The sequence below is a fragment of the Trichomycterus rosablanca genome, chromosome 13 (genome assembly GCF_030014385.1).
Source record: "Trichomycterus rosablanca isolate fTriRos1 chromosome 13, fTriRos1.hap1, whole genome shotgun sequence".
In the NCBI taxonomy this organism is placed as follows: domain Eukaryota; kingdom Metazoa; phylum Chordata; class Actinopteri; order Siluriformes; family Trichomycteridae; genus Trichomycterus; species Trichomycterus rosablanca.
Window position 1 is genome coordinate 3,366,725 of NC_086000.1, and position 14,929 is coordinate 3,381,653.

Here is a 14,929-nt window from a genome sequence, read left to right on the forward strand (position 1 = left end):
CTAACTGACATTTACGTTCATCTCTGTCACTGTAGTGATGTACACCAGTGCTAAATTAAGAGGCTATTAAACGTACAACCTGTATCTTTCTGGCAGCAGATCAGGGTTGGAAATTCCCAGCTGAGGTTTTCAAGTGCCGGTTTCTATACAGCCCAGCTTACTCTCAGATCCCTGAACCTAAACCAGTCCTGCCATTCTGTGGACAGGTTGGCAAAGGAGAAATACGCTAGCGCACCAGCGTATACATCGTATCGAATCTCAGCTCTGCCGTCCAGCTGGGCGGCCACATGAACAACGATTGGCTGTTGTTCAGGGATGGGAAAGCCGGACATGGGTTCACTGATGGCGCCTGTGCAGAGTTGGGGAATAATGCTGACCTCCGTTAGTGTTAAATACACGCCACCTTAAATGGAACTCGGCTCTAAAAGCTAGTTTGATATGCAAAAATATAAAAACTGGTTTTTTTACATGCCAGGTAAAATTTTTCACATTATTTTTTTAATGCAAGAGCTTCACTAGGAGGATTTTCTTTTCAAATTGCACTGCCACAGCTTTAATGTTTCATATTTAACACAGATCTTAAAGAAAATAACTTCAAAAACATTTAAACATCCAATATATGCTTGGTTGGCGCAGCGGCGGAACTATTTAGCTGTGCTATCGCCCAACCAACCGCCTACACAGGCACACAATTGGCCCTTCAAGGCCCGAGGCGTTTGCACCGAGGGGTGACTGATCACGGATAGCAGTATACTGTGCTCTGCTAGAATCCGCCCCTGACAGGTGAAAAGAAGCGCTCCTCGGGCACCTGTTAGCCATGGATCTATGGACAGGGATGAATAAAGGAGGCAGATAGGAATCAAAAGGGCGACGTACCAGTTGTTCTCCTGGCACTGCGGGTACCAGGTCTACACTCTGAAGCTGAGCAGTATGGGTAAGCAGAGACTCCGGGGCGCTGTTCTGAATATCGTCGCAAATCGCCACCAACTGTCGACTCTGAGACAAAGACACAGAGAGACGTAACAGATCACTTAGAAAATCCGGGTTCGAATCTCAGAAGTGCTATCGGACGACCGGGCGCCTACACAGTCAAGATTGGCTTTGTCTTTGTGTATGGCTGAATCCCTGTTATGTCCAGGGTGTTCCTGCCCTCCGACCCTGATCATGTGATTGAATGATGAAAAGGGTGCCAATTTATTGCAGAACAAAACCCCTCCACACTTATCCCCCCCAAGACACAGCCAATCATGTATGTGTAGACGCCTGGCTGGCCGATAGCACCACTGAGACCACAATCACGGGTCTGCAGCTCATTCTACACGCACTACAAGTGCAAAGCTTGATTAGTTTTCCATTAATTTCATTTTCATGTTTGACAACTGCTGTATCCTGGTCAGGGTCGCAGTGGATCTGACTTCTCTGGAATCCCTGGGCATGTTGCAGTAACTCATCCCATTTAATGCAAGAGCTTCACTAGGATGATTTCCTTCTCAAGTCGCACTGTCAACGGCACGGATCCTTAAAAAAATAATTTAAACGTCCAATAAATGCTTGGGTGGCCAACTCGAGCTGTGCTATCAGCCGGCCTGATGCCCGCACAGACACACTACTGGCTTCTTCGTCTCTGCTGTAACTACGACTTCTCCCAGGTGGCCGGTCGAGGCGCCTGCATCCCAGTTTCCAATTCCAATTCACAAACCATTAAAAAGTGTCATTAATAAGAAAGGTGCTGGAAGACAAGGGTAAACACGCCTCTGTCCTAACTTTTTAAGTGTGTCGCAGGCTGTATTTACAAAATACAATCAAGCTGTTCTGGAAAAACGTTGGAAATCTTACTTCTTGGTATCCAGTTTTATAAAATGCCCCAATTTTTCCAAAAATGGGGTTGGTAGGTACAAATTCAAGGATATTTCAAGGAAATATGTAATGCATGGCAAGAATAAACAAAGCTGAACATACAAAATTTCAAAATGGCTTGAATACAAAGTAAATCAAATAAATACATCTGTAAATCTATTTACAGTGGCACAAAATCAAGACAGAAAAGAATAGAAAGAAACTCACGATTGATATGATGTCCTTCTCCTTGTCAAACACGGTGTTCTCCTGTGAACAGAGAGCAGAGAAAGCAGCAGGGTAAGTGTACAGCAACACACACACACACTTAGAGATTCCAGGAACTCACAGTCGCTTGGTTTGGCTGCTGTTTCCAAACACAGAGAGCAGAAGAGGGACGAGAAAAGAACACAGCGCCTCCGTAATCCTTCCCTTACTCAGCTAAATCGAGCTAATCATTAATGTCACACACACACACACACACACACAGACACAAACAAACACTCCCTAGTGTGACTAATTGAGCTCATTCGGGTCATAGCTGAAATATCTGTCACTCCGGTCACTGTTACATTCAGCTGAAGTCCTGCAGTCCTGCAGATTTAGATTTTAGATATAAGAGCAAAACAGCTCCAGAACATAATACTACCCCCACCATGCTTCACACGCCTCACCTTTCCTAGTCCAAGCGTATTTCTGTGTGTCATGTGACCGACAGAACAAACCCCCAATATATTCCCCAATATAATATTAAAATAAAAGTTTAAAATAAAAAATTTCTTTACTTGTTTACTTATTTATGTCACAAATAACAGGACATGGAATATCACCAGTAGTGTTCAAACGTTTGCACACTACAAACCGTCTAAATGTTATTTGTGCAGTTTCATGGTCAGTTTGCATAATTATGGAACAGAGTTTGCATGTCTATCCTCCCCAGCCTCCAGCCAATCAAGGCGCTCGTGTGGAACAGCGGTGAATTAAGGTAGCTGGAATCCAGGGTTCCAATCCCCAGCTGTGGGGATTCTACAGCTACATACAGGCAGGATTGGCTATGTCTGAGGGGGTGTGGCCAAAGCACATGCAATAGACTGGTACTGCATTGCACCCAGTGATTCCGGGGACGTCAGACCCACTACGGCCCTGACCAGGATGAAGCAGATGAAGTGGTAAAACATGAAGATGAAATGAAATGAAGAACAAATCAATTTATTACAGGTAAATAACAAACCCAGCACTGCCCAAACTGCTACTTTCAGGCACCACATACCATCATACCACCCACCCGTCTTTCCTCGTAATAAGATTTTAACAACAAAAAATTTTATTTTTTAAGTACAAACATAAGTAAAATCAGAGCAAACCTCAGTTACCTTATTACAAACTGGAACTCTTGACCCTGCATGTACCAGTATCTTCTACACTGAATATTATCCCCTGTATTACTGTTGTTGCGGCGCAGGGTGTAATTTAGACTGCCGTGTTTGGGTCAGTGATGGTCAGCAGCATAAACGTGCTATAAAAAGCCCTGCTGCATAATCTGTGCACATCCATCAATATAACACACGAGGAAACAATCAGTCATCCTGATCGTCCTCAAAAGTAGACACCAGGAGTGACTTTCCCCTTCTGCTGATCTGGGAAGGCTTTGCACTCAATTTTGGAGTGTGTCTGTGGGAATTTGTGCCCAAACAAATCAAACTAAAAGAGAATTTGTGGGGTCGGGCACTAATGTTGGATGAGAAGGCCTGGCTCATATAAAAAAAAGCTAAAAAATAATAATAAAATTGAAAAACAAGAAAAGTGGGACTGGGTGCACAATAATAGAACAACAGTAATTTAATAATAATTATAATAATATTAATAATAATACTAATACTAATCAATAATAACAATACTGTAATACTAATACTACTGCCAATATAATTTTAACAATAACACTGCCCTACTAATAATACTGTAGTAATAATAATAATAATAATATGTAATAATAACAATAAAAACATGGACTAACAGTAATATGGACTAATGATAATACTGTAATGATAATAATAATTATAATAATATAATTAACAATAATATTAAACAATAATATGGACTTATAATAATTGTGTAATGATATAGTAATAACAATAATAATAATAATAATAATATAATTAACAGTAATATGGAGTAATAATAACACTGTAATAATAATAATTTATTATGTTATTATAATAATTAATAACAATAATAGAATGACCTGCTGTGATGACCCTTAAATAAAATAATACTATTACTACTAACACTAATACAATTCTGAATAATCATCACATAATAATAATAATAATAATGTTTTTATTATTTATTTCAACATTATTATCATAACATTATTTATCATATTAATTATATCATTATTATTATTTATCATAACAGTACTGCCATTATTACTGCTATTATTATTGTTATATTGTTTATCGTATTATTATTATTGTTATTATGTTCTAAATGCTCTATGACGTGTACACCTCCTTGTTCTTTCCTCTTTCTGAACCTTTTACTTCCTTTTAATCCCACGTTTTATAGAATGTACCTGCACTTTATTTCCTCTTCTTCCTCTTTTAGGATCACACACACACACACACACACACACACACACACACAAATTGAAACTATGCATATTACCTCACGTACCTCACAGCTGGTAATGTTAGCTTTCCCACATGACCAGCCTGATGCACAATAGGTAACATATAAAACTCCTGTGTTCAGTAGATCTGCTGAATTAAAGTCTTGCTTTAGGTTTTAAATTTGTGTCTGGAAGTCTTTACACAGAAAGACGTGTGTGTGTGTCTGTGTGCCTGTAGTGATGATCTGAATGACACACCGCAGTAATTATTTTAGTCCATGATTGGCATTTGTTTACACACGACCCAGTACGGCATTTGCTCAGTAATTGGTTTACGTCTCGAAGCACTAAACTGATTTGGCTTTCCAAACATAACACAAGTAAACAGAAGTGGGTAAATGACCAAGTGTATGAGGAGCCACACACACCTCCACACAGTAAAATATTGATCTATTTCATTGGGTTAGCTCATAAAACAAAGTATATGTAATTAATAAGCACATTATTACTGTGCATGTAATGTAATTAAACTACATGTCATTAATGCACACGTAATGTAATTAAAGTACATGTAATTAATCTGCATGTAATGTAATTAAAGTACATGTAATTTATGTTCATGAAACTTAATTAAACTACATGTAATTAGTGTGGACGTAATGAAATTAAAGTACATGTAATTAATCTGCATGTAATGTAATTAAAGTACATGTAATTAATCTGCATGTAATGTAATTAAAATACATCTCTTTCATTAAAAAAAAAGAGAATAAAGAAAAAAGGTCACGTCATTTTTTAGGAGACAGACAGTCCATATGACCTTTATAGGACACGTTTGTGCGGCATCAGGGCGGTGACGGTACGCTGATAAATGCTAAAATGTCAAATGACATCACAAGGTCTCCAGTGTCCTAACAGCTGTTCCACACAGGTGATCATGTTCAGATCAGCAGGGGTTCAGGTTATTAAATGAGTTCTGCTACACAGAGACTTCACAGAGCTCCACTGCTGTTAATCATTTCTGATAGAGGTCACGTACTGAGAGACGTGACATTTCAGCTAGAACTCCAAACTGACCACAGTGCAATGACCACAGTGCTCTGACCACAATCTGCACAATGAACAAGCTGTAACTAATCAGACAATCTGTGCAGTCACCAATAAAATAAAACTATGCAATTAAAGCAAGTGTATCGAAAACTAAACATCTGGAAAACAACCTCCAATCCACCACAATCTTTTCTACTTACTAGGGATGCAAATTTTGTCAATTTCTGTTGTTTTTTATTTACAGAAACGTTATTTACAGAAATTGTTATCAAGCTAACATGGTAAGGGGCGTGTTAGTGCCAAAGTCATATGTAACATCTGTAATATATGTGCAGACCCGAACTACTGAGCACTGAAATACTCCTCAGAACATTGTTCTGTCAGGTAATCAAGATAAGTCTGCCCAGGTGGTGCAGAGGAATATTCCACTGCTACCGGTCGACTGGGCGCCATGTAGCGGGCACAATTGGCAGTGTCTGCGGCAAACAAAATTGGCTGAGACTGCTGGGTGGGAAAAGACCGAACGAATTGAGTGGACCCTGGTTAGCAGCCAGAGGCGCCTGTGCAGAAGTGGAAGAGCTTCATGTGTGAATCCACCAAAGCATGGGTGTAAAAGAAGAGGTTGAGGGACTGCGCAAGCGTCGGAATGGCAAGTATATCCTCCACGGACACAACAGGGATCCCCAGCAGCGGAAGACTGGCTACGCAACGACAACAACTAGTGCACTCAGACAACTGGCCCACTTGCTGCAGAAATAGCCTGGACAGGGTGCCAAATAATCCTCCAAGCCCCAGAAACAGCCAAACTTATTTGTTTAGACAACCAGACAGACAGACAGACAGACAGACAGACAGACAGACAGACAGACAGACAGACAGACAGACAGAGAGATAGATGAGATTTCCACAATTGGGGACAACCAGATTGAGCCTTGCCCTGGGTGAACCACCTTCTCGATCATGGTCTCGCCCCTGCCAGGTACGATTGGTAGCACCACTGAGATTAAAACCCTGAGCTCAGCAGTGTTCACCTAGCATAGCAGGGCGTAAAATAAACTCAATGTGTTATCAGTTGTTCGCTCAGAAAGACGACAGTTTCTTCCTGGTTGGTCAGTTTAAAACTACGCACTAATTCTCCACCTAATTAATAATTGGATGAACACAAGGACATACGTGAGGTCCACATACATTTGAACTAATCTGACAGCCATAAAACACCGTAAAACACGCTAGCACAGCAGAGCTGACATCTGGAACTCGTCAGTTCGAATCTCAGCCTACACGAATAATGATTTGCTCGTTCGCAGGGAGGGTGACAGAGGGGATTCCTCACTACTGCTGCAATTACGACCTCTGCTGGCTGATTGATGGGATAATGGAATCATGGTGTGACAAAAAAAACACGCAGAAACCATCGGTGAGCGCATTCACAATGCTTTACAGATGTGTCTCCGATCGCAGCTGTTTTTCTCTCGCCGCAGAAACAAAACAGGAACTGCACGGAACAATGGAGTGCAATTCAATGGAGTGCAATTACAAATCCGTCTATTAGAACAAACACGGCGCACTCAGAGCCGAAGCATGACCGGTCCGCGGTCCACCAGCGGCCTGGAATTGTTTCCTTACGCGCACAGTCACTCTCATTTCCACACCTTCCTTCCTAATTTCCTTTCTGTAGAAAACTCGCATTGTGATGCCGCTCGGTTCTCTCGGCATAACTTTACTTAAAGCGTTTGCTAATTATTTCACAATTGTTGCTTCGTTCTCACGACGTACCACCAGAGACATGCAGAGAAGATCTCGAAACGACAACGATCACAAAAACATGCTGTTACGCTGATCATGAAGATAAGACAACAGGTTTGAGCGTGTGAGACTGAACTGAAGGTTTATGCAAGTGTGAGGCTATAAATAACCAAAACCTATTAGTGTGTGTGTGTGTGTGTGTGTGTGTGTGTGTGTGTGTGTGTGTGTGTGTGTGTTTTCTAACAGTCTTTAAACAGAGTTACAAAGAGCACTAAATCCACACAGTACAAATAAAAGACATGTTTACCTACAGCTGATCCGCCGCTGCTCCCGGACGATCTCTGTGTGTGTGGGATCTGCTCTCGGCGGCTCAGGTTTGGCCGCTGCCCCACTAACCCACCTATTGTCCTCTCGCCCCGCCCACTTGCATTCCTACCAGCCCACTTGGCGTTCGCAGGTGATCTACAGAGACCCGAAACAGCTGACTTTCGCCCTGCCCTCCTGATCTCTCTCTCTCTCTCTCGCTTTATCTCTCACATGCTGTACACACCCACTGAGCACTTTATTAGGTACACCTATCTGGTACCTACCTTCCATACAAATGAACTTTGTGGGTATTCAATCATTGACTGTAGCAATCCAAAGGGAACCCACAGGACGAACACTGACCAGATATTTGGGTGGTGGATGAATCTCAGCACTGTAAGGCATGAACATGGTAATAACATAATAAGTAATGTATGTTCTAGTATAATTGCATGAGGTACAACAGTGTTGTTGGGATTATTTATACTGTATATACCGTTTAAACTCCGTGGCCTCTTTATTAGGAACACCCATCCTGAACACAGCTATTTTCCTCATGGCACTGACATCAAGGTGTTTAAAAATCCCAACAACACTACTGTACCTGATACACCAATACAGAACTAAACACGCCACCATATTACCATGTTTACCAGTATCATTGCAAAGATCATCTGGTCAGTAGGGGTGCTATGGGGGTGTCCCCTTTTGAATTTACAAATGGGGCACATGGGGGTGACAAAGTGTTCAGAGCAACAGACGAGTCACAGTCAGTATTTGTATACCCACAAAATTCATCTGTATAGAAGGTAGGTACCAGATAGTCATTTACATTTTACATTTTCAGCATTTAGCAGACGCTTTTATCCAAAGCGACTTACACAATGAGCAACTGAGGGTTAAGGGCCTTGCTCAGGGACCCAACAGTGGCAACTTGGTGGTGGCGGGGCTTGAACCGGCAACCTTCTGTTTACTAGTCCAGTACCTTAACCACTGAGCTATCACTGCCCTACATATCTAATATCTAATAGTCATATCTAATATCATATCTAGATCATATCTACATAGTCAAATCTAATAAAGTACTTGATACATTTGTATATATGTATATACATGTAGAAAATACAGGTGTGTGTGTGTGTGTGTGTGTGTGTTTTGCTTGTTTGGAAGCTGGGGTCAGAGCGCAGGGTCAGCCATTGTATGGCGCCCCTGAAACCAAGAGGGATAAGGGCCTTGCTCAAGGGCCCAACAGTGGCTGCATGGCTGGGATTTAAACTCTCAACCTTGTAATTCATAGCCAACAAATGCAACCTGATCTAAAGAAGACCAGCACTGACCTCATGGATAGCCAAGCTCAGGTCTTTACACAGCGCGACGATGTCTCCATCCCCAATGTGTTCGGTCCCCTCTGTGTACTGATACCTGTTAGCACACAAGCATGTGGGATTAGCACAGATTATGTTAGTGTATATTATTATATAGAGTCAAAGATGATCACTATATGATTAAGAACACAGATCAGCCAATTATCTTCAGTTTATGCAAACATGTATAAAAGTGTGTGTGTGTGTGTGTGTGTGGTACCTGTTTAGTAGAAAATACAGGCCCTTGGCAGCGGTGATGAGCTCTAGCACGAGCTGCAGGACCTGAGTGGGCAGTTTCGTGCTCTTGTGCCCGTCGTATGTGTTGACCCGCCAGCGGCTCTGGATGCCCACCTGCAGAGACTGGGCCACTTTTTGGAGCTTCTCTGTCGAGCTGCTCACGCTCTCCCCGGCCAGGCCGTACGTCTACGGTACGCATAAAAACACATTTTAATTAACATTGTAGAAGCATGGGCATTGATATAAAATTGCACCCCTGAAAGACTGTTCCACTGCCCAGACTTTGGATTTCAACCTCAGGAACAGTAACCAGTACTAATTTGGTTTACAAACAGTCCATTCAAATGTGCGTGTAATGAAGTAAAGCAAAAAACTTTAAACAAATTCAGTCCGAATGCAAATTTCGTTTGGTGACTTTGCTTTTCTCGCTCAGCCTTTAACTTCCTGTGGTCATTTAGACGGTCATTCTTTTTTATGCATTTTACCTCCATTTTCTCCCAGTTTAGCGCAGCCAATCCGCTGCTGGGGACCCCCAATGACGTCCAAGAAGGGTGTATATTCCCTCCGACAGGTGCGCAGTCCACCGATTCCTATTTATTCTCCCGTACTTCTGTGGATTTGCACCAGTGAGGTCGGGTGTGGAGAGCCACGCCCCGATCTCTGCAGACAACCAGGGTCCTTACATAGCACTGATAACCCCACCTCTTATTAGTCCGGTCTTTTCCCACACGGCAGACTGGAGGCCAATTTTGTCTTCTACAGGCATTAGTTAATTGTGCCTGCTAAGGGGTGCCCGGTCGACCGGTAGCAGAGCTGAGATTCGAACCCAGGGAGCTAAGAATCACCTGGGAGGCGGTCACTCTTAAGTGACGGTTAGCTTTTCAGTCAGCAGGTTGCAACAGTACACAGTCCAATCATCATATTCACTCTGATCATGAACAGATTTTGAAATGATCTGATTGGTTAAATGGTCAAGAAAACACTGGACAACAGTAACTCAAAGGTCCAAGGGTTCGAATCCCCAGCGGTTGAAAAGGCTAGATGGATTGGCGACTTCCATCCAGTAAATCCAGGGAAACTGGACCCCTCTGTGACCCCTCCTTTGTAGTAAGGAGTCACTGTTAGGACAATTCAGACTATTGAATTGGACTATTGGCTGAGTTTGAGTGGTACAGAAGTCTACAAGGGCAGCCCAAAACCGGCCTGACACAACTGACCACGTCTGAGCAAAGTGAGATCGAATTTGCCCCTGCAACTACAACTTTGACTTCTGGTCAAGGCATGAGAATGTAGAGTGAGCAGCATGGTCCTCTGTACATATCTCTGTCTCCTGTCTGTTTGGGGAGCTGGCATGAGTGGTGGAAAAATACTTGAGGGAACTCCGTCACTGGCTGGGAAAAAGAAGATCCCAATGGCTTCAAGCGGTTTAAACAGGGCGTGAGCTAGTCTGTGGGTCCTCTTGGCCAGATTCGATATAGTGCATGAAACTGAGCTTGACAATGCAGTTAAAGCGGGAATCGAGCATGTCCAAATAATTCAAATAAAACATAAACCATGTTGTAAACATTTGGTTCATTTTGCACCCCTATTATGGGCTTAAAAAAGGTGAAACACACACCGAGATCTGAGTGAGGAGAACCTACCAGAGTGCAGAGTTTCTCCACAGAGTCCAGGATGAGCTCCTGGTGTCCGATGACGTGGACGCCGAGCTGTTCCAGTTTCTGGGAGGATAACTGCACCAGGTCCATCCCGTCCAACTGCCATCGTTCAAATGGGTACTGCTGCAGGGATGCATCCAGACCTACACACACACACACACACACAATTAGATATGTCATATCCAATTCCCAAATTCTAACACAGTCTGTCAGTGCAGATCCCCACCCTGACTGAGGAGAGGCACAGAATATCACGCCCCCTCTGACCTGTGCTCCTTTTCACCTCATAGAGACGGAGAGTCAGCAGAGGCTGCGAATTGCAGTAGCAATGAGGAACCTGTTCAACCACCCTCCCTCAAGACAAAGCCAATCTTGTTTAATGTGGGCGCCCGGCCGGGTGAGTTATTTATTCCTTCATTGATCCACTTCCACAAAACGTTTGGTAGGTGGGGGTCGTGGTAACACCGGGCACTAAGCATGAACGGACACTTATTCATCAACTCTCACCCACTCACTAATGGCATGATTTAAAAGGGTGCGGTGTGAGGAAACGGCGTCTGGATACTGAGAACATGCCAAGCTTCTCACAGACATTAACCAGAACAAGCGTTTTTGGAAGGAGTCAAATTCTCAGACAGTAAACAGAGGAAAACACAAGAAAAAAAAACAAGTCCTGAGGACCCTGGTGCTGTGCACCACCATCACCACCGTGCAACCCGACAGTCCGTTTAATGTTTTTGGACTCATGTTTTTGGACTCATGGGATCATTTTGTGTACAGGTTAGACCAAAAGTGTGACCAGAAGTTATTTTGTTGTAAATATGCAGTTCAGAACCGGTTCCTGTTGAAGAGACTGACAGTAAGTGGAAGAAATGAGAAGTGTCTCAATTTCCTAGAACAAATTGCTGTCTGACAGCTGAACCTAAACGATGCGTCGCCATTCATCAGGTACTCGGATCGACTGTCTGGTTCGTCTGAGGCCCTAGTCTGGAATTCAGACCTATTTATTTATTGATTTATTAGGATTTTAACGTCATGTTTTACACACTGGTTACATTCATGACAGGAACGATAGTTACAGTTTCAAGTTGTGTCAAACACAGTCACAGACAATTTTGTATCTCCAGTTCACCCCACTTGAACGTCTTTGGACTGTGGGAGGAAACCAGGAGCTCCCGGAGGAAACCCACAAGAGGAGAACATGCACACAGAACTCCACACAGAAATGACCACTTTGGAATCGAACCCAGGACCTTCTTGTTGAGAGGCGACAGTGCTACCCACTGAGCCACCAAATTCTCTTTGTTACGAGGGTCCGTTAAAGGAAATCACAATTTTAATGCGTTTAAATACACTATACATTTTTAATACGATCCAGACTGGAGAGGCCATTCAAGCAAGTTCCTTCAATAATAATAATAATAATATAAAATCAACAACAAAAACAATAATAATAATATAGAATCAATAATAATAATAATAATATAAAATCAATAATAATAATAATAATATAGAATCAACAACAAAAACAATAATAATATAGAATCAATAATAATAATAATATAAAATCAATAATAATAATAATAATATAGAATCAACAACAAGAACAATAATAACAATAATAATAATATAAAATCAACAACAGAAACAATAATAATAATATAGAATCAATAATAATAATAATGATATAGAATCAATAACAAAAACAAGAACAATAATAATATAAAATTAATAATAATAATATAGACTCAACAACAAGAACAATAATAATAATAATGATAATAATGATAATAATAATGATATAAAATCAATAATAATAATAATAATAATAATATAGAATCAACAACAAGAACAATAATAATATAAAATCAATAACAATAATAATAATAAACTCCAATGTAAATAATAGTAACAAGAAGAATGATGACAATTTCACTACCCTTCATTTTATGTTCTACAAATGCTTTATACTGGTCAGGGTCACAGTGGGTCCGGTTTCCCCGGTTTCAGTCTTAAAATGTCAAAGATTTCAGTAACTGTGCTTGTTTATGACTGAACGATTAGAACTGATTAGAACCAGTCATGACTTTTTGGCAGCTTTGGTTTCTTGTAATAAGGCTACTGGCTTGGTTTAGGGGCCTTGAACAAGGGCCCAAGCCGCAAGTACCTTAACCTCTGATCTAAACTGCAGTGAAAGCAGGTCCTGGGTTGTTTGAACAATCTGTGCTAGTTGGTACATGCAGAAAATGTCAGAACCCTTGGGCTACTCCCAGCTCTGAGAGTGTGTATGTGTGTATATGTGTGTGTGTGTGTGTGTATGTGTGTGTGTGTGTGTGTGTGTGTGTGTGTGTGTGTGTGTGTGTGTGTGTGGAGCTGTTGTACGTAAACACAGAAACGAAACACGACTACACTAAACCAAACTAAACAACCTATGAAGTTTCTCTGTTACTCTGAGGTTAAACTAGAGTCCAGCGTTCACTCGTTCACTTCCTCATTCCTCACCCGTCACCATCCAAACGGACCCGCCGGACTCCGCTCCGGTTCTCCCCGGTAACACGGAGCTTTAATCCCCGCGGTGTACACGAACTCTAGTCGGTAAATAAAGTGTGTGTTTACCTCGGAACCAGGCGCAGACCCGGTGGGAGCTCCATGTAGTCACGGGCTCCATGGTCGCATTTATTTAATCCACTCGCTCGCTCACACACACGCACACACACGCACGAGAGCGCTCGCCCTCACCCCGTCACCGAGGCCACGCCCACACGGACGCGCAGGTAAACCCACGAGCGCCAGGTGTCTCGAGCAGCCCGTGGCCAAAAGTAACCCAACATCCTTGGCATTTACACCGACCTGGGGAACACATGGCACCAGGATGCACTATGTTAAAATAGTTAAAAGATCTGCTTGGTGCCAGATACCACAGCACACCTTCAGGGGTCTAGTGGAGTCCACGCCTCGACGGGTCAGGGCTGTTTTGGCAGCAAAAGGTGGACCGACACAATATTAAGAAGGTGGTCATAATGTTGTGTCTGATCGGTGTATATGTTAAGGGCAGTAGTAGTCTAGTGATAGAGCTGTGAGTTACCAACTAGAAGATTGAGGGTTCGAATTCCGGTTCTGCTTGCACAGCACTACTGGGCCCTTGAGCAAGACCCTTAATACTTTGGCTCCAATGGCTTTGAATTTCATTGTTTACATGACAAATAAGGTCATTCCACCAGCCCTATACAGCGCTACCTTGAAACTCAACGTCAACTGGTTCTGGGCTTTTCCTAACATTTTGTGGGAATTTGTGCCCATTCAGTCTAAAGAGAAGGACGAGCCGGGCTGGCTTGCAATTAACATTCAAGTTCATACAACTTAGTTCATAGTTATTTAATAGAGTAGCGGTACAGGCTCTGTTCTTCACACCAAACTTGTCAGACCATGTCATTACGGACCAGGCCTTCCCCAAACTGTTGCAAGACGTTAGCTAGACTCAATATTTAGGAGGGGTGTTCAAATGCATTTGTATATATGATTTGCTGTTATTTATTCACTGATTTATCCTGGTAAGGGTCACGGTGGGTCTGGTGCCTCCTGGAAACACTAGACGTGAGGCAGGAACATCCTGGACTGGGTGGCCCTTTGAAATAGGGAATTAGAAAGGACTAAATTGGGAGGATTCCTGATAGTGTGCACGGTTCCACCTACTTCAGGCTGAATAATGTGGGCTGTCCTGCTTGAGTGTTGGACATGAGCTTCCTCCCAGGGTTACTAACTACGGGACAGTTGTGGCCTAGCGGTTAAGATACTGGACTAGTAATAGAAAGGTCGCTGGTTCAAGCCCCCACCACTACCAGGTTGCCACTGTTGGGCCCCCAACCCTCAATTGCTTAGACAATATAATGCCACAGTATTGTAAGTCACTTTGGATAAGAGCGTCTGCTAAATGCCGAATGTGAATGTAAATGTAAAACTACTAACTGGGAAATTTGAACCTGGATTTTGAAACCCACTATAGAAATAAAGCCGCCGCTTTGACTCAATACTCTTTCCTTTAGTAGTTTGCTCGACCTGTGGTGCACATTATTTATGACACCACACCCTCTGTTTCAACAGGGTAAAGTTTTACACACAGTCGT

General features: G+C 42.4%; 1 protein-coding gene across 1 annotated transcript in view; it reads right to left on the reverse strand.

The window, feature by feature from the left end:
- Positions 1-13,502, reverse strand: part of cnksr1 (connector enhancer of kinase suppressor of Ras 1) — a 28,520-nt gene extending 15,018 nt beyond the window's left edge. Inside the window, exons 1-6 of the mRNA XM_063007800.1 lie at positions 13,422-13,502; positions 10,791-10,948; positions 9,131-9,333; positions 8,884-8,968; positions 2,065-2,106; positions 877-996 (exon numbers count right to left, since the gene is read on the reverse strand). Coding sequence (XP_062863870.1) covers positions 877-996; positions 2,065-2,106; positions 8,884-8,968; positions 9,131-9,333; positions 10,791-10,948; positions 13,422-13,473 — 660 coding nt within the window. The 5' untranslated portion in view covers positions 13,474-13,502. The remainder of the gene's footprint in view (positions 1-876; positions 997-2,064; positions 2,107-8,883; positions 8,969-9,130; positions 9,334-10,790; positions 10,949-13,421) is intronic.
- Positions 13,503-14,929: the final 1,427 nt, after the last annotated feature.